The following is a 24,367-nucleotide window of genomic DNA, read 5'->3' as shown; positions in this document are numbered from 1 at the left end:
TCAAATTGGTTACGTAAGGTTAAAAGTTTAATCTTACAGAAATAAATATACTCAAAACACGTAAAGACGTTTATATTTGTGCTCATGGCGCATGGATTAGGAAAGTGTATTCATAGAAAATTGAACTTCGCAGATTTCCAATGGAAACATAAGAGCAAATATACACTTAGTGTAATTATAGGAAATTGAACGTCGCCAAATGCAAACATACATGGGATATATACACTGAATATATATATCATCATTTTAACAGGGAGACATCTAATGCACTATGTACAAGGAAAGGACAACCAAAGATACAGTCCTCTCTTTTTTTTTTTTATCTTATAAACACATCAATGGCGTGTAAAAAGGGGGAAATTGAATACGCTTTGCAGTAATTAAAGTATAGTCATAATTAAAATAAACAAGCTGACACAGCAATAGTTTCTTTCGTGATATAATGGAAAATCTGTATCTGTCAAAGCATTATAACGTTGGTTCAAAAAGAAACCTTCTGAAACCAAACAATTATCTTCATACAATTTGTCATTTTTTCTCGCATAACCTAATGTTCTGAATCTAACGACAAAGACCTACCTCCACCACTTTTCGCCGCCTCTATGAGAGCTGTCTGAAACACTGTCTTTGGCCAGGGTCTGGGTACGAAACTGTCGGAGTCCCCGATCACAGAGAACACCATGGTAGGGCTGGTGTTCCCATCATCGGACGTACTGTTGGTAGTTGTCACACCCTGTGTGATTTCGTTCCATGTGAATTTAAGGTCATTTGCATCCATCTATGAATATATATTCGATGTCAACGATAAACGATAATATTGACTTAAACTTTAAATAGGATTGTTGATTTCAAATCGTCCAACAACACTTTAGGTAAATACCTGCCTAATTTCGTTACTTAGGTACATACACCTATAAAATAGTCTTCAAAAATAGTATGGTTTTTTAAACTAGTTTATTCCAAATGAAAGAGTAAGAAGTGTTTTATATATATGTGGTTTTGCTAAATTTTTAATATTTAGTCTTTTTTCAAAGGTCACAATTAAAAATTTTCCTTTACAAAAAACAATCAATACTAATATTTAAAAAAAAAACAAAACTATTATTTGTAATTATTAACATATTTCTCTTGCATTTACAAAACGAAACAAGAGAGTGAAATAGAGTTCCAATAGGATTGATCTGAAAATGATTTTATTGACGCCCAATTACAAAAATAACAAAAAAAGTATTATCATTCCTCTAGTCCCCTCATAAATATGTGATATCGTGATATAAGGAAAATATATCTACCTTGATATCCAAAGCATTAGGAATCAATCATTACCTTCACTCTCCCTTCAAAACGAATAAATAAGTTTCCAAGAATCCGTTTAAAAAAGAATGCAACTGCAATCTAAACCTCTCTTTTACCCTTTAAATTGAATGATATGCGTGCAATATTAAATACATGAAATTAAAAGGTTCTAAAGCAGGTTGCCAGTAAATAAGATTGGAAGGTCGAATTTGACTGTGAAAACTCGTCATCACTTAACGTCTATTCAACAATATTTTGGATTTAAATAACGATTATAAAAAGATTTATTCCGAGAACATAATGGACATCAGAATAAAAAGATTACCAAACGAATCCCGCTTTTTGCTATTATCGTATTCGGAGTTAAGTTTCAGTAGACACTATTCATTTATTGATTCGCAAGAGAGCTGAATATACCTACAACTTGTAGAAACATGAAATTGGTTAATTTCAAACTGTTTAACAATCTGCATACACCTATATACAAAACAAGACAAATTTGATCTATCTACACAGTTAAAAATGCTTGACACATGTCAAGATAGAAATTTCTATTTTAAAAAAGAATTCAGGGAGACACGGATTGATTTACATGAACAGTTGTTTCTTACCGAGCGTTTTTTTTGTTGTTGTTATTATGACATACGGAAGGGATCAAAATACCTTACAAAAGATTGTTTTGGGACTTATCCAGTATGTTTTCAATAATGGGGGTAAAAATGATTGACTACGTTAATTTTTTTGTTTCCTTTATCATAAATATTTAGCTTTGTCACTCTACAAAAGATCTTTGCGGGACTTGAATGTTTTTGACTTGTCAAAAAATTAAAGTACTTGGTTTATGTGTAATCTAAGTAAATATTCCAAATGTTCGAACGTCAGTTCATGTTTCCTTTACATATCTTTACATAACTCTAGATTCCAATGGTGACTATTCTCTCGCGTGTTTTCAACAAAAATCCAATGTTTTAAGGTGTGAACGTAACTTACTGAATTCAATAAGCCACATTGTTGCAGAGAGATATTCATCAACTCACTTTTACTGTGGATTCATTTAAATACGTGGGGCCAATTTTCGTGAATTGTGGGTTTTTGCTTATTCGTGAGGATTAATGCACAGAGCCCATATCCCGTAACCAGGAAGTGGTCCACAAATGGTTCAACACCGTGCATCGTGACCTACCTAAAGGAGCTATATGAACTAATATTTCTTACATAAGGTCATACATTTTACAATTTAGATTTATCTTTTCTTAGATATGCTTCAAACCTGAAAGGAAAGAATTTGTCTTGTAGCTTTGAAGAAAAAAATCGACGAGACACATGGCACGACGACGGACGAAAACCAATGGCACTAAATCACATGAGTGACTTAGTTGACCTAACAATGCGTCATATAATCACAAATTCAAACCAATTTTTTAAATTGTAATTCTTATTTATCTCAACAGTGACTCAAGATAATATTAAAAGTTTTACTTAGATAAAGAAGAATTCACAGCAATGCAAATAAACGGTTTGTAGGCATCAACGATCGCCTTGGTAACGATGTGATTTACAAAGTACATTATATAGTTGGATGTAACTGCTGACTCTGCTATACACATGTATTCTATACAATAGCATACCATTGTATAAAGTTATAGCGGGTTTTATGCAGCAACTGGATTCATATCAAACTATGAAGAGGTCGAACACCCGTTTCCTCAAGTATAGCTTTTTCGTACCCATATGGTCAGTGACATGATTAAAACTATCTATATGATACACTAAAACTATATGACCATCTGAAGGTAGTTTGCCACGGGCTGATTAGTATATGTATAGCAATATATGATACACCAGATAAAAGAATTAAAGATTAAAACTAAATCTCGCATGAATGCATTGCACTTATTGAATATGTGCTAGAAATCAATACAATCTGTTTAATGTCGGTGTAGAAATAGGTAAAAATAACCCACTAGAATACGGAAATCGAACAATCATAGTTTAAATGCCGACTGTATTTGAATGTATTTATATTACTTATTGTCATTATTTTTTACCAAATTGTCTCAATTATTTGGATCGATTCTTTTGACCATTTAAATAGTCTTTTTATATATTTTTTAAGGTGTCAACTAAAGTCGATGCCTTTCTTATTAGGTTCTAATAAGACAGATTACCAGCATAACTATGTGCATAAGAATATTAAATTTTTGAATAAAATAAAAATTATGGCTGTTATATGATAGGAGTGCGATTGCACTGTGGGGTAATTGGCGAAATGTAATTGTTGTACTTTTAACAGGGATTAAATTTGATGTTTGAAGGATTTTCAAAAACGTACGGATTTTAGGAAGCTAACTTAATATTCTAAATAATCTGAGGAATGTTTTTGTTTCTTTTATGCCTGTATATGTCTCAACATAAACTCTCCGAGCTCCTATTGTGGTTCTAACCTTGATCGGGGAGGTTGCCGGCTTCGTGTTATTTTTAAATTTTCCATTTACTGCCTCTGTTTAATTTGCAGGTGCGAATTTATGATTTTGTTTAATTACCTTATCGATTCGAAATAAACAGGATGAATGGGTAATACATATCCAGTACAAAATGATTTCAAAGAAACTCCATACACTATTCAAATATGGCATTTTGTTTCCCTTATGGGACTTAATCTGTGGGCAGAGAATAATATTGAAATATACGGCTTTACAAATATGTCAAATGTTCAAGAAGAAAGAGACATAACATTACGGTAATATGATGCCGTGAACTAGTTACCGACATGTATAGACATTTTTTATTGCTTCAATATGCATATGTTATGCATCAAACTTTGTTAGCATTAGTAGGATGAAAAATAATATCTCGCAATGCATAACCTTTAGATTATATATCTTGGATTCGGAGAAGAATCAAAATGAAATTGTACGCAGTTATAAGGGTAGGGAGGGGGGTGTTTTAATGAAAATGTTTTGGAAAGAGGGCTTTAGAAGTATGTCCATGTATTATTGTTATACTTCTTCACATTGCCCCCGGATATCATCATTTTAACAAACATAAATTAACTGTACCTGATCATGCTTTCACATCAGATTATTATTTTCTAGCTGAAAAATTCATGAAAAGAGTTTTTAAAATGACAACAATTAATAAATATTTATTGATCACTTGCTTTTATTATAAGGTATTTTCTTTCATTTTATCTTAAATCCCATTTACCCAACGTTGTGTTGTGTCAAGCTTGGTAGAATTCAGGAAATTGATTCCGGAGGAGATAAACAATGTTAAACGTTTACAGACAGACGGACGGACGACATACAAAATGTGGTAATAGATGCTCGCTTAAGATTTTAAGTTCAGGTAAGCCAACAAAATGTCAAACTGACAAGTACTCTGTTAATTTATTCTATAGATTGAAGACAAAAATGTTTCCTTATTTTTTTCCCCTGAGCCTTGATCTTTTTTTGTGTTGAAGTCCGTTCGATTCATTAACAACTATATACTTTAACAACGATAAAACAATTCCCTGTGCTGGTATCGGGTTAGAGTAGAGTTAAAAACTAATCAAATGATCAAACGTTTTGTACTTGTATGGAACTTTATCAGATTATCCATGTAGCCAATAATATGTTAAAAGGAAGTGGTCTACAAATGGGTCAACAACGTGCACCGTGACCTACATAAAGAAGCCATATATATGAACCAACATTTCATACATTGCTGGCAGCGATTCAACAATACGACATCTGGAAAAAAGGACCGAACTGTTCAACTGATATACGGTCTTATACTTCGTTAGGTATCCTGTTACCGAGATGGATTTAAACTATTTCCCTTTGCATTAAAAACACTTCTGGAGCCCCAAGAAAACATACTATCAATCGTCCAAAATAAAAGCTTAGATCAATAGGAATACTCTTCCTTTTCTATTATTATAGCGATTGAACACTTATAAAAATTAAAATGTACAAACATTGAATAAGTTTCTGCCATTCAGTCATTTTACAGCTAGATGACTGAAATGTAACTAATAGGTGACTAAATGACATAGCTCTGCCATTTAGTCATTATCCCGATTTTTCAATTAACACTCAGTTAACTGAATGGCAGACATGTTTCTTCTTCGTGTGAATTTTGACTGAATGGTACAGTTACTTTGTTGTTATAATTTTCCAGCTCAATCAATCTTACCTAACATGTTTTTTTTTTAAATTTCAGAGCAGTTAGTGGCACTGAAATAGATTTCTATGAGCATGTGTTTTCTAGCAGCAAATAATCCGCAACACAAATAGAATGTTTATTAATGTTCACTGCTGATATCTTAATATGTTTATAAATAAATCGTCTGAATTTCGTATTAAGAATAAATCACCTCCTGCATGACTTTAAAGCGGGGTAGCACTTTATGTCTTAATAATGTCTAGAAGTACAGTAATTCGGAATGTATGTGTTTAGGTGATTAAATTTTTTATGCACATATGAATTTGATTGTTATGTATATATTTGGTAAATACTACAAAATGTATTTTAATAGATTCATTTCTTTTTATGATCAAAGAATTAAGATAACAAAAACAACCCTCGCTGTAAAACAGATATTTATTTTTATCTAAAATGGAGTTCATTACTAGTACTAAAAGGAAATTTGATACACTTCATATTTCCAATGTATATGTATGACGATGGTCTACAATGAGTTTTGTTAAACAGCTAGACATGCATTACATAAGGATATGTTTAAAACAATGCATAACAACATGCACACATTTACTACAACTACTACTAATCTATTACTTACGACATAAAAACAGAAGAGCTACAGATTTTTAACATGAAAATAGATAATAAAATGTACAGCAATTCATAACAATATAATAAAAAAATATGTATTACTTATTAGGTTTCTTACTCACTGACAACGGAAATATACCGGGTTGTTCAATATCGTAGACGACGAGGCGAATCCGAGCCGTCCTAGAAATTGATCTACCCGATATATTTCTGTAGTCAATCAGTAATGATCCAAATAAGTGTTTTGTTTTCCTGAGGACTATCAAGTGAGACATGTTTACAACAAGCAATGAGCGGCCTTACATCGTGTCCAGTTTTACTCAACTAAATGCTTCAAAATTATTTATCGCACCTTTTAAATACTATTTCTTCACTACACTGTTGATTTCTTATAATGTTTTGTTGCTTTTCAAATTTTAACGCTTTCTCCTTTTCCTCCGAATAGTTTTGAGGAATTTGACGGTGTCATTTTTTCAGCTCGAAGGTCAATTCAAAGGGCAATTACTCTAATTTAGAATTAATTAAAGGACAACTACTCCAAATAGTGTTAGACCTTACAAAACGCAGTGTCGGTATTAAAAATTATGAAATATCTAAATGAGTAGGCGAAGCGCCGGCCAAGTAGCCGAACATAAATTCTCACTGGACGGACATAGAGTAAAGAAAAGCAAACAAATAAATTTGTATTGGCAATAAACATTGATTTTTATAATCCTTTCATCCTTTATGCTTCAGTTACTTTAATGTTTATACCCTATTAAAGGGTAAGTATGTTTCATGGTGTCCTTGTGAAATTGATCATAGTTTACTGTGGTTTCTAAGTGCTGTTATTTTTTGAAGACTCCTCTGATATGCTTCGTTTTTCTCTCTTTTTCTCTTTTCCTTCTTCTTTTGTTCCAAGATGCTAATTTCTAAAATACAGACTGATTCATTTTATAACTTTAATGACAATTGTTGTTGTTTTAATAAGCGGTAGGTCCAACACTTTATGATATCGAAACACGAATTAACCGATGCAGACTCCAAACAATTGAATGATTAATCTAATTGCTTTATAACAAAAGAAATCTTTAAAAATGCATTCATAAAATCTTAAAGAATAACAACATTAAATTAAAATGCCATAAAAACAGATCGCAGTGCGTACGTTTACAGTGTGGTGAACAACAATCATGTTTCGCTAAATAGCGAAACAAGCGGTATGGAAGAAAGACAAGGTTAATAGGAGAGGGAATCCTCCAGTCGTAGTCATTGATGACGGTGTATCTCTCAAATCTCCACAGCTTTTCCGAGTTCTCCTGTACCCTCTCAAATGTGTAGCTGAAACCATGTGTAAAAAACCATAACTCAAAACATATTTGAAATTCGCCATCAATTTAGATAAATGCATGAATAAACATATTTCCCATTATATTTTTTTTTCTCTAAGCTAAAATCTTAGTAGTTAATTCCAGGTTTCTATCTTTAAACGACGTTTATATTGCACGGATAAGTATTGTAGTTACATTTCCTTTAACGGTTTTAACTGCTGTAAAACGGGAACGAATGTACATACGTATTTGAGATCAGCAAGTTCTTAAGTATTGGGGAAAAATTTAAACACTCTCAGATATTTTGCTCTTTTATACACGAAATTTAATTTGTGTCATGTTAATAGAAATCCACATATATTGTATACTTATAACAAATATACTATTCACGCTAGATTTGCTGTAAATGAAACATTTAACCAAATAATGCATTATGAAAGCATTGTAACTGCAACAATGTATTAAAATTGCCCGATAAATCCCAAACCTAAACATGGCGATGACAAGATTCACCAACAGGAAATTTGAAAATAACATGTAGATCGCTGCTATTGCCTGAACCGTCCAATCTTCCCGTGGACATTTCGAGGAATCTGCTGAAGTCACACTAGTACAATTGCTTTCATTACTACCTAAAAAATTCAAGTAACATTTTGTTTAAGTTTCATTGATTTCTGTAGGTCATTTCTATTTTTCATAATGCATATATTCGCTCAAAGGCTGAACTTTAAGCTTCACCGTATTTTGAGAACAAACAATATTATTAAAGGATTTAAAAGTACATTTTCTTTGAGTACATTAATAATTTTGTATTTATTTTAAAATTATCTTAAACATTTTCATTTATTTAGGATCCTAGTAGCCAAACCACACGATACAAATGTGTGCAAAAGAGCTCAGAGCAACAACTTTATTTGTTCATGTCAGCTTTCCGACCTTTTTTTTCATCAAAAGCGTTTTTCAAAAGGTGAATATCAGGATATATAGAGAAAAAGAAGCTAACCATCAAGATGATCGAGGTTTATTTCTGCATACAGTTGCCAGTATGGGTAGTATAGAATTGTCCATATTCTCCAGTTTTGCCAGCCCCCGTCCCACATTGCTTCGTAGTCAGGCCATAGGTTGGTGTGGTAATATATACCTACTCCCAACACCACAAATACGGCAATAAAGAGGAACCTCAGAAGATCTTTCAGCTTGAAAAACACAATTTATGAATGATTTTATTCAGCAATCTTCAGTGTTTTAAGTGAAATACGTGTTACAAAGGATCGTACCTGTCATTATTTTATTGTCATTATTCAATGGGTATTGAGTTGTTGTTATGAATGTCCTACAGAAAGACAGATATAGATCACATATTCAGAGCTGACAATAAAGGTAATTCCAATACCTTAATGGATCAAGACGAGCTGTGTTTTGAATGCACCTGATATAATTAGGCTTTACATTGCAGACAATTTCTCCATGCTACTTATACATATTACAGGGTCGTCGTACGATTGCATAGACAAGTGGTGTTATTCAGCAAAATGATGACACAGGAAGATGAACTTGTGCAAAAAAAATTCAGTTTTTTTTGCATCAAAATTATGTTTTGGTACCAAATATAGTGAGAGATTAAATTAATTCAATTCAATGAACGAATACTTGAACAGTAATTCGACATGCGGCGCAATGTTAAAAACGAAATATCAAAGAGAAACAAACATTGCAAGAACAAGTTTTTTTCTCCAAAAAGTAGAGATGAAAAAGAATTGAAATTTGTTTGATTATTCTATTAATTGTAAAAAAAAAAATAGATCGGTTATAACAAGATTTTTAAGGGTTTTATGGCTCTTTTTTTATAATTTGAAGTGAAATCGTGATAAAATGACGATGTCAGCGTTTAAGGCGGCGCAACGGTAACTCATACAACTGTGAAAAAGAAGTGAACAAATCCCTTGATTTTAAAGTAAGAAAAAAAGACATATTACTTGGAAATGACTTTTGATGCGTGATCTATAGTCAAAGTTCATCGAAAATAATCGGTTGTGAACTAAATATCAAATCATTTTAAATTTAAACAAAGTTGTTAGCAAGATACATTTCTAAAGTTTCACATACATATTTGAACATTTTTTTTTATTGAAAACTTATTTGAGAGCATTATTTTTGTATTGATCATAAAGAAAAAATATTTTCTGGTGCGTCACAACATCTATTATAAATGAATATAAACAAAGAGATAATAATGTAAAATAAAACCCTATCTGTAAGTTTACATAAGGTATAATCCTTTTTTATCAAACAAATTTGAAAAAGATAAAATAATATAGTAATGCAATATAAAACGCATACCATCTCCTTGATCATAATTAGCGTGGGTCCCAATTTTCTATGGATTAGAAAAACTTCCAAAAACCTCAAGTACATGACCAACAGGGAGAGAGCATATATGCGTCTTGCGTCAGTAAAGGGTTTAGATTGATGCACGTGACGTACAAACAGCGCCACAATAAGCAATGCATAGGAAAGTAAGTCAACCCCATTCCAGAAGTCATACAGATATCTCTTCATTCGTGAATAGTAACCTCTGTGGGAGCGACCTCTAGCCTCTAGACAGCCCTATTTTAATTTGTGAATAGAGATTATAAATGAGATAGTACATACTTCTACGTTTTATGATAAGTTTATATATATATATATATATATATATATATATATATATATATATATATATATATATATATATATATATATATATATACTTATAATATATAATGTTTTTTACCTATGTTTTGTAATGAAACAAATGAAGTAAACAACTTTTTACACCAAATAATTTTATCAGCTGTATTTTGTCTATTTTTGTATTTACTTTGATGATGAAAAATAAAGTTAAAATGTCTATCTATATCTTTAATACTTAAGATTTTCTGGAATTCGATGAATAATTGTTAGGTTCAGTAATGCAGTGATTTATCTTTTATTGAATATATTTTCTTTGCTCTTTTAAGGAAAATGTTCGTCACAATTATTAAGATTTCAATGATAAATGGACTCATCCTGTAACATATACATGTTTAATTGCTGACATAAATTGAGCTTGGGTCCACAATAGGTAAACTAAGATATGTTCCAAATATACATAACTCCATTTTACAGGTATTTATGTTGATGATAGTTATTACTAAATGGATTTAAATGATCGGAAAATATTTACAAAACAGCTGATGGTTTCTTCAATCAAATCCCCTAATCCCCAGAGGTATACAAAATATTCAAACACTCTTGCGAGGAATACTTCAGAATAATTCTTTTCAATACTTGTCAGTACGAATGAGCTGTACATTACCAAGACTGTCAAAAACACCATCTGAAATATTTGAAAGTAAATTCTATTTACGTGAACACACCATGTATAACAAATGTATCGTAAGACATTCTTTTTTTAAATGTTACTTCTTACATAATTAAAGATGTATTTCGTAAGTGGAGCAGTGACGAAGTTTTTCGGCTTTCTAATGGCAGACTAAAATAAAAACAACAAAAAAGAAAAATACTATCTAATGTATAGAAATTCATATATTTTGGTATTGATATATAAATTTTATGATCCTAATATACGGTAAGAGAAATGAATGTGAATTTGCAATACACAATGAAGTATGCTATTAGATATAAAATACATGACATTATGAAATCGTCATTATATTTCATTATTAAGACTTTATTCACTGAATCAAAATAACATAACCCATAGAAATTCGAACACTACTAACACTTAATTAATTAATTGTTCCATACCTATTCAATGTTGTATAAAAACAGTATTGATATTGCAAATTTGAAAACAATATTTTTCGGTGAACATCGATTAATTTGAAGATTTTTTTTTTGGAGGGGGGGGGCGAGTGGGGTGTTATGGTTATGATACTTATTCTGGTTGTATCCACCTGTAAAAAAGGCACTAGGTCAGGAGCCAAGTTGTTGTACCACTTGATGTTTATATATTTTTGAGAGCACGTGTGAGCCACCACGTCATACATGAAATTCTCGTAAGCAAAGGTTAATGGGCTCGAGTGAATTCCCCAAACTACTGCCTCGTCATCCATCAAATCTATCGCGTGTTGTGAATCTTCTTGGTACATACTGTCCATTATGCTAATGCACCGTTCTTCGAACAATCTACAGAATACGTTAGTCAATACATTGTGTTTATTCATTCATGATTATTACATCTTGATTTATTATTTTTACGATACTATTGTACTTATAATATAAAAAGATAACCACGACCAGAACAAGTAAATTGTACGGTCCGATTTGTTGATTATTTTGGGAAGAATTTTCTTACTGATTTCTAGACTTTTTTTGCATTTAAATGATTAAAATTGCATTTGCATTTCTTCAAAGATTTGATAATTACATATCGTAACAGTTTATTCCGTCAAAGAGAATGTAAAAGGCAATTTTTATAATACAAGGCATACATAAAGTTTTCTAACAAAAACTATCCTTGTGTATAATTACGTGTAACATGTCATATAATCAACACAACATGTGTAAGCCGTTTGGCCCAATACTTGTATGTCTTCTACCTATCAAATATCATCACAGTTATTGTTGTCCTTCTTTTTTTGGTTTTGCTTATCACTATGTTGAAGATGCTGACGTATGTCTCTATCACCCGCCCCTGTTGACTGTCTGATCAAATAATAATGCAAATGCCCACTGAAATCACTCACACGGTCTTAACCATTAGGGGAATTATTCTTCTCTACTCTAAGGCCCATTCGATACTTTAGTATGCTTCATCACTTAGACAATTTTATTTACCTTAGAAACACTGCTTTTTACGATAATATTAACAAAATGCTCATATTACGACATATTACGACAGATACCTCTTAACTAAAACCAAATTAAAACAGGGAATTCTAAGGTATTGTATAAAAGAGAAAATGCGGTTGCAGGTTATCTTTTATAACAGTACTTAGTTAAGTTATTTTGTATCCTCTTACTTTGAATGTTCCTCCAAATCAATGGATAAGATTTGCTCCTTGACATTGCTGGCTTTTTTTGAAAGTTTTCGAAGAATTGCCGAACATACTAGTCCAGTCACTACAAATACACAAAAACTGATACTGAATATTAGATTAACCAGTGATGAAATAGTATCACAGTTACTAACGAGGACCCAATAATAGTGTTGAAAGAAAAGGTGTCCCAAACATCTGTTTAAGGTATTAAATAAACAAACAAATAGTATACATTTTCTTCATTTAAATCATGCAGATTATGCCCAATTAAAGTTAATAATTTCTTATTGAATACTCGAAAAGCACGCAATCTGCTTTTATCACAACTATTTTAATAGCTTAAGTAAATGTACATAAAATTACGTAGATGGTTGTCGCCTCTGAGCCAACATATTTCTGCCAATTCCTTTCGATTTGCAAAAATTGCCCAGAGTAAAATGTCAGAAATGGTCGTATCTTTAAGGTTTACGTAAATTGTTGGTGTCTTTTCTTTTTCTGAGAATTCGTCAGTGCTATATTCTATAAGAAATATAGATAAATAACGATTTTAACTACAAATATGAAATTTGAAATTATATATAAACAAAATATAAATAACGTTATCTAAAATACTTTAATAGTGTTTAAAATTCCTGTAATTAAATGTTCAGCGTCAATCAAGATGACAATCGATAATCAACATCATACATCAGATGTCATTTTCAGCAATCGCGTTTTATACTTTAGCAAGATAGTCAGTTGTACCTTTGTATCGCAACAGTTTTCGACATAACCCCGTTGCTGCATCTGCTACAGAAACTGATAATTCTTAAAGCTCTTCTACAATATATTTTGCATTGCCGTGCTTTATTCTTTTCTTCATCATAGATCTGTATTCATGGCAGAGTTTCTTTGCTTGTTTCTCCTGTATTTGCTGAATAATACAATGATCTGTTAAGGCATTCTTGACTAAATAAGACTTTTATTATGAACTTCATATGCAAAAGTTGAATTTGTCCGATTAAGGATGACGTTTACTCAGAATGAAAAAAAATTCCACTGATGATAATGAAACCCCATCTATTGTATGTTATAGACCTTTGATTGTAGTGTTATTTTTCACTTTCAAAAAAGTAGGTCAATGACCTACTTTTTGAGTAAATGGCCATTGAATATTTTTTGAAAAATCAAGGAAAATCCGATAAAATTTTACACTACAATTGAAATTTTCTTAATTGTAAATATTTTTCAAATAATAAAACACTTTAAAAAATTAAGTACATTTTATGAATGGCAGTGGCACTAAATAGGTACAAAACATTAAGATTTCAGCTACAATTTGAAAAAAATATTCCAGTTCGAATTTCCTCTATCAGTTTTCAAATTCCTACCCATTTTTGATCTAAGTTTACAAAAAATTGAATGATGATAATACAAAAACATATATGGTATTAAACTACTTATATTGACCTTATTCTGTTGGCATATAATTTATATGAGGTCAATGATCAAAATTTTGAGATATGGTGTCTTTTATCGTTTTTAAGCATTTTTTAATATTTTCACAATTCGTGCCATACAATTATTTTAACGAATAAGTGAAGTAAAACCAGCTGAAAATATGAAAAATTATATAGACTAAAATATATAATCTTAACTTTCAATATTAGAGTACTGCCAAAAATGTTTTAGTGGAAAACAAAATCTGCTAAATTTATTCCGAATTTCCTCTGTTTGGCTTAAAGTCTATTTTTGTTTGAGCCTAATTACGTAATAACGTAAAAATATCAAATGTTTTGTCAATAATAATTCATTTTATTAATACTTTTTTGGTTTAGAACAAATTTTACTCATTACATTGAACTTAATAACAATCCGAATTTGAGAACTCAAACCCTGAGTAAACAACACCCTTAATGAGCAAATTAAAGCAAAACTTGAAGGAAAAAAATGTCAATTATTTTTCTCTTGTTTTTTTTTTAATGTTTTACAATGTTGTTTAAAAACGCATTAACATACCTTTAATATCCACTGCATGTGAAGACAATCTTTTCTTTTGAACTTACATTTCTGGCAGGAAACGGTCTAGAAGAAAAAATAAAACCAAGAAAATATATCAGAATTTGAAAAAATGCATCAGAAATTCAATTATAGTACAAACATTGACCTGTTCATAAAGTTCTGGTAAATTAATCATCTTTAGATGAACTCCTCGATCCAACAAAACCCTCACGTAATCGCATCTGTTCGCCTTCAATGCCTCCAACAGAAGTACCTGCATCCAAATGTATAAAGTAATAAATAAGATGACGTTATGCAAGCACTTCATTATAAAAAAATTAAAATATTTTAAAACTACATATGAATCATTGAACCAAATATATGTAGGATATAAATCTACTAACAACATAACTGATCTATTTTGAGAAATTTAATTTTAAATGTATAGTCAAAAACATACGGGTCCACATTCTTCTATCAGTTCTAGTTCTTGTAAAAGCTGATATCCGAAATAAAAGTACAACGGCAGGGACGTAGGGGTAGAGTATTTTGGATTCAAGACATATGGCTTAGACTCCTTAAAACCTTCAAGAACTTGATATATGATCTTTTCCTCGGGGCTGACGAAATTTCGACGCAGAAGTTTCCAAGCCAGCGATGAACCCTTGTTTGTGTTTTCATTCACTTCTGTGTGAGAGACGTCTGAATGGAAACTTGATTTGTCATGTTTTGGTATCTTAACACCCTCTAAAATGTGAATACATGTATATAGAATAATGTTTTATAAAAAGAATTTACCAAGGCAAATCTTTTTTGTGTATGAAGAAACAAGTGCTTTTCTAAAGTGAGATGATAACTGTTTATAACTCACCGTTTGTGTATGATTGGAGAGTACTCTCTATTGACCAGCAACTGACTACTGTCTCCCCTACAATGTTTGACAGCATTAAGGGGTCATCTCTTTCAAGGTCAAATACTCCGACCTGGAAGACAGAAAAAAATCGTGTTTTACTTTAAGCATTTATAATATGGGAAAAAGGAAACTGTTCACATCTAAGTTTAGTTTTTTACAAAGTCATAGACATCATTCGACACAATTACATATCTTTAAAGGGTTGCAGATAAAAAGACATTTTTGTCACCAATTTTGGATCTTAAGAATTAAAGATACTTACATACTTGATAACGTGAAAAAAGCTTACGTAAGCCATAAAATTATGCTTTTTGGTTCGTGTTTACTTTCATTTGTAAATCTAGGTTCAAATTCTCTTTCAACGGTCCAATGAACTAATTATCAAAATATTGTTATCTCTAAAGACTATAATTAAACTGTTAATTATGAATACACCACTTACCAAGTCTTTAGCTTTATCAATGCTTTTCAAATGTTTTTTCAACTCCTGATATGTGGTGTCATCAAATCGAATACCCAATAAAATGCTGGCTTTCTTTCGAAGTGAATTTTTGCTAAAAACGAAAAAAATCAATGAATAACTTAGAACCATGTATATTTTTTCCCTTTCTTAACTTATCCATAAGTATTTAAACACTTTTGATTTATTCATATATTCGGTGCTATATTTATATTTCAAAAAGCTAAAATATTGTAATACAAGTTATATATGCAATACATGAATATGCCATATATCTGGAACATACAGTTTTAAAAAAAATATTATCTTTTCCGACGTTTGACATACATGTATGTTATCTAACAATTTTAAATTGATCAACAATAATACTTTTCTAGATAGTCGACAACTAAGTCTGCGGCCATTCCTGATCCTTTCATGATGATAACTGGGAGTTTGTGTTGGAGAGCCTTTGAAATATGAGCTATCGTCTCGATGTCTCCCTCACAGACGATGATTGCTATGGGAACCGGCATTTCTACAATTATTTGTCACTTGAAACACCATTTCTTAGTAGCTATTGCAAATAAAAACAATCCTGGGTCCCAAAAATTAGGAAAAAATCATATTTAAGTTTAATAGTTCCTGTTTCTTCACATTATTGAATACACGATGAGGTTTCATTATTTCTTGGTCAACTTGACCCTAAATGTATTAAAAATCAATAGAGTAAATTTGTAAATAAAGTACGATAGGTGTTAGTTGTGTTTTAATATGCATATACTAGCCTTATATTTTAATCTTTATTCTCAAAACATGTACATAATTATAGTGAACTATTTTAATTGTATAAACATGGATCATATAAGAATATACGCATGCGTACTGGTGTCCATTTGCTGACTAAAGAAGGACACGTCTTGTTCAGACACGAATTTTTCAAAGTCTAACAGAAATTCCTGCCCTTCCCCTAGTGTAGTTTTGAATTCCGTGGTTTTTTCTGAAGTGTTTTGAGATACCTGAAAAATTTATTGAGTGCCTAGTTGTTTAAGATATCCAATGTATATTCAGCGTATCGCAGAAAAACAAAAAAAAAAAACATGCAAATAAGTCATAATTTACCTTCGTCGTTAAAATTGTAAGGCCAACACAATCACCCGTCAAAAATTGAAAACTTAGTATACCGTGAAATTGTACGATTATATAATCATTATATAAAACACTTTTAGAATGTATATAATCTTTAGAAAATCACATTTTATGAAATAAACGTTACCATTTCAAAGATTCGGAATTTTACTAAGAACTCATTACTCAAACATTCATACCACGTACAACGTATAATCAACATATATAATTATTTAAGATCATATTATCGGGGCCTTGCTTTCATATGCTTTCAGATTATATAATCATTATATAAAACACTTTTAGAATGTATATAATCTTTAGAAAATCACATTTTATGAAATAAACGTTACCATTTCAAAGATTCGGAATTTTACTTAGAACTCATTACTCAAACATTCATACCACGTACAACGTATAATCAACATATATAATTATTTAAGATCATATTATCGGGGCTTTGCTTTCATATGCTTTCAGTTTTAATTTTTCCTTGTGTTATGAATCGTAAATGTAGTTGATTTGGTAAAGAAATTGACGCAGAAGAATATCAAGATTTTCTTGAAACGTGAAACTCGTATTTTAAAAGGAAAGCATACCGCTGCTGCGATTTAATGTTCAAACATTAGATAGCCATAATCGTTGTCATTATCGTAAACATATCGCATTTAATTAATTCAGTTACGTAATATTTTTACCTCTTTTCCTGCAATATTAACGAGTTTGACATGTCGGTCTGGATCACTGATTTTATTTTTAGCAGCCCTGGTTTTAAATTCAATATCCTCGTAGTTTTTGTAGGCCTCTCTTACAACTTTGGATAGTCCGTGTTTCTTTCCATTGTACAAAATCCAGGTTTCTAAAAAAATCAAACGTGCACACTTATTTTGAACCTGATGACAGCCGACAGCGTATTGACTATTGTAATTGTGAATATCTAGTTCAGCATGGATTGTCAGAGTTGACATACTCAATGAGTATTGACATGCTCAATGCAGAAAGGAATGAATGATAAATAAACCTTTCCTTTTGATAAACTCACCCCAATGTGGGAATGCACTTCGAAAATTCGTTTTTATTTTGTCTTCAAAAGTGGTAATTGAGTGTATATTTAAGCATTGCATGCATATTTTTGGATGTCGTCGGTCCTACAACACACCAAGCGGTGCAGACAAATTGAATATCTCGCGTTGTCTGCACCGCTTTGATTGTAACAGGACCGACGACATCCAAAAATAATCAACCAATGCTTATATTTATATTCATACTGATGTCTATTTCCATGAAATATGTGTGGTGTATTGACGCTGTATATGCTCTCGGTCAGGGATATGAAACATACATGAAACAGTCATATTAACATGTATTTAGTTTGCTTCCTCGACTAAGGATATAGTGCCAAAAACTTTGTAGAGAACAATTTTTTTTTAAGAAGTAAATATAATCTAATGATTATTTTTTTTCGAAAATACATATCAAATTGGTTACGTAAGGTTAAAAGTTTAATTTTACAGAAATAAATATACTCAAAACACGTAAAGACGTTTATATTTGTGGTCATGGCGTATGGATTAGGAAAGTGTATTCATAGAAAATTGAACTTCGCAGATTTTCAATGGAAACATAAGAGCAAATATACACTGAGTGTAATTATAGGAAATTGAACGTCGCCAAATGCAAACATACATGGGAAATATACACTGAATATAAATATCATCATTTTAACAGGGAGACATCTAATGCACTATGTACAAGGAAAGGACAACCAAAGATACAGTCCTCTCTTTTTTTTTATCTTATAAACACATCAATGGCGTGTAAAAAGGGGAAAATTGAATACGCTTTGCAGTAATTAAAGTATAGTCATAATTAAAATAAACAAGCTGACACAGCAATAATTTCTTTCGTGATATAATAAAAACTTCGTATCTGTCAAAGCATCATAACGTTGGTTCAAAAAGAAACCTTCTGAAACCAAACAATTATCTTCATACAATTTGTCATTTTTTCTCGCATAACCTAATGTTCTGAATCTAACGACAAAGACCTACCTCCGCCACTTTTCGCCGCCTCTATGAGAGCTGTCTGAAACACTGTCTTTGGCCAGGGTCTGGGTACGAAACTGTCGGAGTCCCCGATCACAGAGAACACCATGGTAGGGCTGGTGTTCCCATCATCGGACGTACTGTTGGTAGTTGTCACACCCTGTGTGATTTCGTTCCATGTGAATTTAAGGTCATTTGCATCCATCTATGAATATATATTCGATGTCAACGATAAACGATAATATTGACTTAAACTTTAAATAGGATTGTTGATTTCAAATCGTCCAACAACACTTTAGGTGAATACCTGCCTAATTTCGTTACTTAGGTACATACACCTATAAAATAGTCTTCAAAAATAGTATGTTTTTTTTAACTAGTTTATTCCAAATGAAAGAGTAAGAAGTATTTTATATATATGTGGTTTTGCTAAATTTCCAATATTTAGTCTTTTTTCAAAGGTCACAATTAAAAATTTTCCTTTACAAAAAACAATCAATACTAGTATTTGTAAAAAAAAATAACTATTATTTCTCTTGCATTTACAAAACGAAACAAGAGAGTGAAATAGAGTTCCAATAGGATTGATCTGAAAATGATTTTATTGACGCCCAATTACAAAAATAACAAAAAAAGTATTATCATTCCACTAGTCCCCTCATAAATATGTGATATCGTGATATAAGGAAAATATATCTACCTTGAAATCCAAAGCATTAGGAATCAATCATTACCTTCACTCTCCCTTCAAAACGAATAAATACGTTTCCAAGAATCCGTTTAAAAAAGAATGCAACTGCAATCTAAACCTCTCTTTTACCCTTTAAATTGAATGATATGCGTGCAATATTAAATACATGAAATTAAAAGGTTTTAAAGCAGGTTGCCAGTAAATAAGATTGGAAGGTCGAATTAGACTGTGAAAACTCGTCATCACTTAACGTCTATTCAACAATATTTTGGATTTAAATAACGATTATAAAAAGATTTATTCCGAGAACATAATGGACTTCAGAATAAAAAGATTACCAAACGAATCCCGCTTTTTGCTATTATCGTATTCGGAGTTAAGTTTCAGTAGACACTATTCATTTATTGATTCGCAAGAGAGCTGAATATACCTACAACTTGTAGAAACATGAAATTGGTTAATTTCAAACTGTTTAACAATCTGCATACACCTATATACAAAACAAGACAAATTTGATCTATCTACACAGTTAAAAATGCTTGACACATGTCAAGATAGAAATTTCTATTTTAAAAAAGAATTCAGGGAGACACGGATTGATTTACATGAACAGTTGTTTCTTACCGAGCGTTTTGTTGTTGTTGTTGTTGTTGTTATGACATACGAAAGGAATCACAATACCTTATAAAAGATTGTTTTGGGACTTATCCAGTATGTTTTCAATAATGGGGGTAAAAATGATTGACTACGTTAATTTTTTTGTTTCCTTTATCATAAATAATTAGCTTTGTCACTCTACAAAAGATCTTTGCGGGACTTTAATGTTTTTGACTTGTCAAAAAATTAAAGTACTTGGTTTATGTGTAATCTAAGTAAATATTCCAAATGTTCGAACGTCAGTTCATGTTTCCTTTACATATCTTTACATAACTCTAGATTCCAATGGTGACTATTCTCTCGCGTGTTTTCAACAAAAATCCAATGTTTTAAGGTGTGAACGTAACTTACTGAATTCAATAAGCCACATTGTTGCAGAGAGATATTCATCAACTCACTTTTACTGTGGATTCATTTAAATACGTGGGGCCAATTTTCGTGAATTGTGGGTTTTTGCTTATTCGTGAGGATTAATGCACAGAGCCCATATCCCGTAACCAGGAAGTGGTCCACAAATGGTTCAACACCGTGCATCGTGACCAACCTAAAGGAGCTATATGAACTAATATTTCTTACATAAGGTCATACATTTTACAATTTAGATTTATCTTTTCTTAGATATGCTTCAAACCTGAAAGGAAAGAATTTGTCTTGTAGCTTTGAAGAAGAAAATCGACGAGACACATGGCACGACGACGGACGAAAACCAATGGCACTAAATCACATGAGTGACTTAGTTGACCTAACAATGCGTCATATAATCACAAATTCAAACCAATTTTTTAAATTGTAATTCGTATTTATCTGAACAGTGAGTCAACATAAAAAGTTTAAAAGTTTTACTTAGATAAAGAAGAATTCACAGCAATGCAAATAAACGGTTTGTAGGCATCAACGATCGCCTTGGTAACGATGTGATATACAAAGTACATTATATAATTAGATGTAACTGCTGACTCTGCTATATTTTATACAATAGCATGTCATTGTATTAAGTTATAGTGGGTTTTATGCAGCAACTGCATTCATATCAAACTATGAACAAGTCGAACACTCAATTCCCTAAGTATAGCTTTTTCGTACCCATATGGGCAATGACATGATTAAGACTATCTATATGATCATCTGAAGGTAGTTTGCCACGGGCTGATTAGTATATGTATAGCAATACATGATACACCAGATAAAAGAATCAATGATTTAAACTAAATCGCGTATGAATGCATTGCACTTATCGAAAATGTGCTAGCAATTAATACAATCTTTTTAATGCCGGTGTAGAAATAGGTAAAAATAACCCATTAGAATACGGAAATCGAATAATGATAGTTTGAATGCTGACTGTATTTGAATGTATTTTTTATACTTATTGTCATTATTATTTACCAAATTGTCTCAATTATTTGGATCGATTCTTTTGACCATTTATATATATAGTCTTTTTTATATATTTTTTTTAAAATGTCAGCTAATGTCGATGCCTTTCTTATTAAGTTCTAATAAGACATTTTGCAATTTCAACAGATTACCAGTATAACTATATGCATAAGAATAATAAATTTTTGAATAAAATAAAATTATGGCTGTTATATATTAGGAGTGCGATTGCATTGTTGGGTAATTGGCGAAATGTAATTGTTGTACTTTTAACAGGGATTGAAAATGATGTTTAAAGGATTTTTTTTTTAAAGTATGGGTTTTAGGAAGCTAAGTTAATATTCTAAATAATCTGAGGAATGTTTCTGTTTCTTTTATGCATGTGTATTTCTCAACATAAACTCTCTGAGCTCCTATTGTGGTTCTAACCTTGATCGGGGAGGTTGCCGGCTTCGTGTTATTTTTAAATTTTGCATTTACTGCCTCTGTTAAATTCGCAGGAGCGAATTTATGATTTTGGTTTAATTGCCTTATCGATTCGAAATAAACAGGATGAATGGGTAATACATATCCAGTACAAAATAATTTCAAAGAAACTCCATACACTATTCAAATATGGCATTTTGTTTCCCTTCTGTGACTTAATCTGTGGGCAGAGAATAATATTAAAATATACGGCTTTACAAATATGACAAATGTTCAAGAAGAAAGAGACATAACATTACGGTAATATGATGCCGTGAACTAGTTACCGACATGTATAGACAGTTGTATTGCTTCAAAATGCATATGTTATGCATCAAACTGTGTTAGCATTAGTAGGATGGGGAAAAAAAATATATCGCAAAGCATAACCTTTTGATTATATATCTTGTATTCGGAGAAGAATTAAAATGAAATTCAACGCAGTTATAAGGGTGGGGAGGGGGTTAATGAAAATGTTTTAGAAAGAGGGCTTTGAAAAGATGTCCATGTATTATTGTTATACTAATTCACATTACCCCCCCCCCCCCCCCCCCCCGGGATATCACCATAACAAACCTATATTAACTGTACCTGATCATGCTTTCACATCAGATTTTTATGTTCTAGCTAAATAATTCATGAAAAGGGTATTTTAAAATGACAATAATTAATAAATATTTATTGATCACTTCCTTTTATAATAAGGTATTTTCTTTCATTTTATCTTAAATCCCATTTATCCAACAATGCGTTGTGCCAAGCTTGGTAGTATTCAGGAAATTGATTCCTGAGGAGGTAAATATTGTTAACGTGTACAGACAGACGGACGGACGACATACAAAATGTGGTCATACATGCTCGCTTAAGATTTTAAGTTCAGGTAAGCCAACAAAATGTCAAACTGACAGGTACTTTGTTAATTTATTCTATAGATTTAAGACAAAAATGTTTCGTTATTTTTCCCTAATCTTTCCCCCACGGACGATCATTAACTCTCGAGCCTGGATCTTTTTTTTGTGTTGAAGTCCGTTCGATTCATTAACAACTATATACTTCAACAACGATAAACAATTCCCTGTGCTGGTATCGGGGTAGAGTAGAGTTAAAAACTAATCAAATGATCAAACGTTTTGTACTTGTATGGGACTCCATCAGATTATTCCATGGAGCCCACATTCCGTAACCAGGAAGTGGTCTACAAATGGTTCGACACTGGGCATCGTGACCTACATACAGGGACTTTGTGAACTAATATTCCTTACATTGCTGGCAGCGATTCAACAATACGACATCTGGAAAAAGGACCGAACTGTTCAACTGATATACGGTCTTATACATAATATTTGTAACAAATTTGAATCTGTATGACATAAAAATACAGAAAAGGATATTTAAAAAAAGGAATGCGTATTCGTTAGTTATCTTGTAAGCGGGATGGACTTAAAATATCTCCCTTTGCATAAAACACATATATTAATCGTCAGACATAATAGCTTAGATCAATAAGAATATTGCTCCCTCTCTAGTATTATAGCTATTGAATACTATGATATTAAAATCTACAAACACAGGATACATTTCTGTCAGTCATTCATATTGTTTCTGACTTATTGTAACTAATAGGTGATGAAATGACATAGCTATGCTATTTAGTCATTTTCCAGATTTTTCAGTTAACATTCCCTTATTAAATGGCAGAAAATTAACTTCTCTCGAGACTGGATCTTTTTTTGTATTGAAGTCCGTTCGATTCATTAACAACTATATATATACAATGTACTTCAACAACGATGAAACAATTCCCTGTGATGGTATCGGGGTAGAATAGAGTTAAAAACTAAAGAAATGATCAAACGTGTTGTACTTGTATAGGACTCCATCATATTATTCCACGGAGCCCACATTCCGTAACCAGGAGGTGGTCCACAAATGGGTCAACAACATGCACCGTAACCTACATACAGGAGCTAATTAAATCAATATTTTTGACATTGCTGACAGCAATTCAATAATACGACACCAAGACAAATGGGTAAATTATTGAACCGATTTATAAACGGTTTTAAAGTTTATGTTTGCAATAAATCTGAACCTTTTGACATAAAAATACACAGCAAAAAACGAGGGAGAAACAAATATTAATGAATTTTTTTAATTATAGGTACTAATAGCCTGGTTTTGCCTTGTCTTGGATCGGAGTCAATTTGAACAGTCGTTTTTTGCCGAGGATGCTTAGCATTCTTTAGATATCTTATTACCGAGA

The 24,367-nt window shown here is 31.5% G+C and overlaps 1 protein-coding gene and 1 pseudogene across 1 annotated transcript in view; both read right to left on the bottom strand.

The window, feature by feature from the left end:
- LOC128173859 (uncharacterized) overlaps positions 1-1,635 on the bottom strand; it is a 32,000-nt gene extending 30,365 nt beyond the window's left edge. The window contains exons 1-2 of the mRNA XM_052839542.1: positions 1,293-1,635; positions 580-778 (exon numbers count right to left, since the gene is read on the bottom strand). Coding sequence (XP_052695502.1) covers positions 580-778 — 199 coding nt within the window. The 5' untranslated portion in view covers positions 1,293-1,635. The remainder of the gene's footprint in view (positions 1-579; positions 779-1,292) is intronic.
- Positions 1,636-5,867: 4,232 nt separating this feature from the next.
- Positions 5,868-19,734, bottom strand: LOC128171932 (transient receptor potential cation channel subfamily M member 2-like; annotated as a pseudogene).
- Between the last annotated feature and the right edge of the window lie 4,633 nt (positions 19,735-24,367).

This window comes from Crassostrea angulata, chromosome 2, assembly GCF_025612915.1.
Source record: "Crassostrea angulata isolate pt1a10 chromosome 2, ASM2561291v2, whole genome shotgun sequence".
Classification (NCBI taxonomy): domain Eukaryota; kingdom Metazoa; phylum Mollusca; class Bivalvia; order Ostreida; family Ostreidae; genus Magallana; species Magallana angulata.
This window is presented reverse-complemented; position numbering and strand designations above follow the sequence as displayed.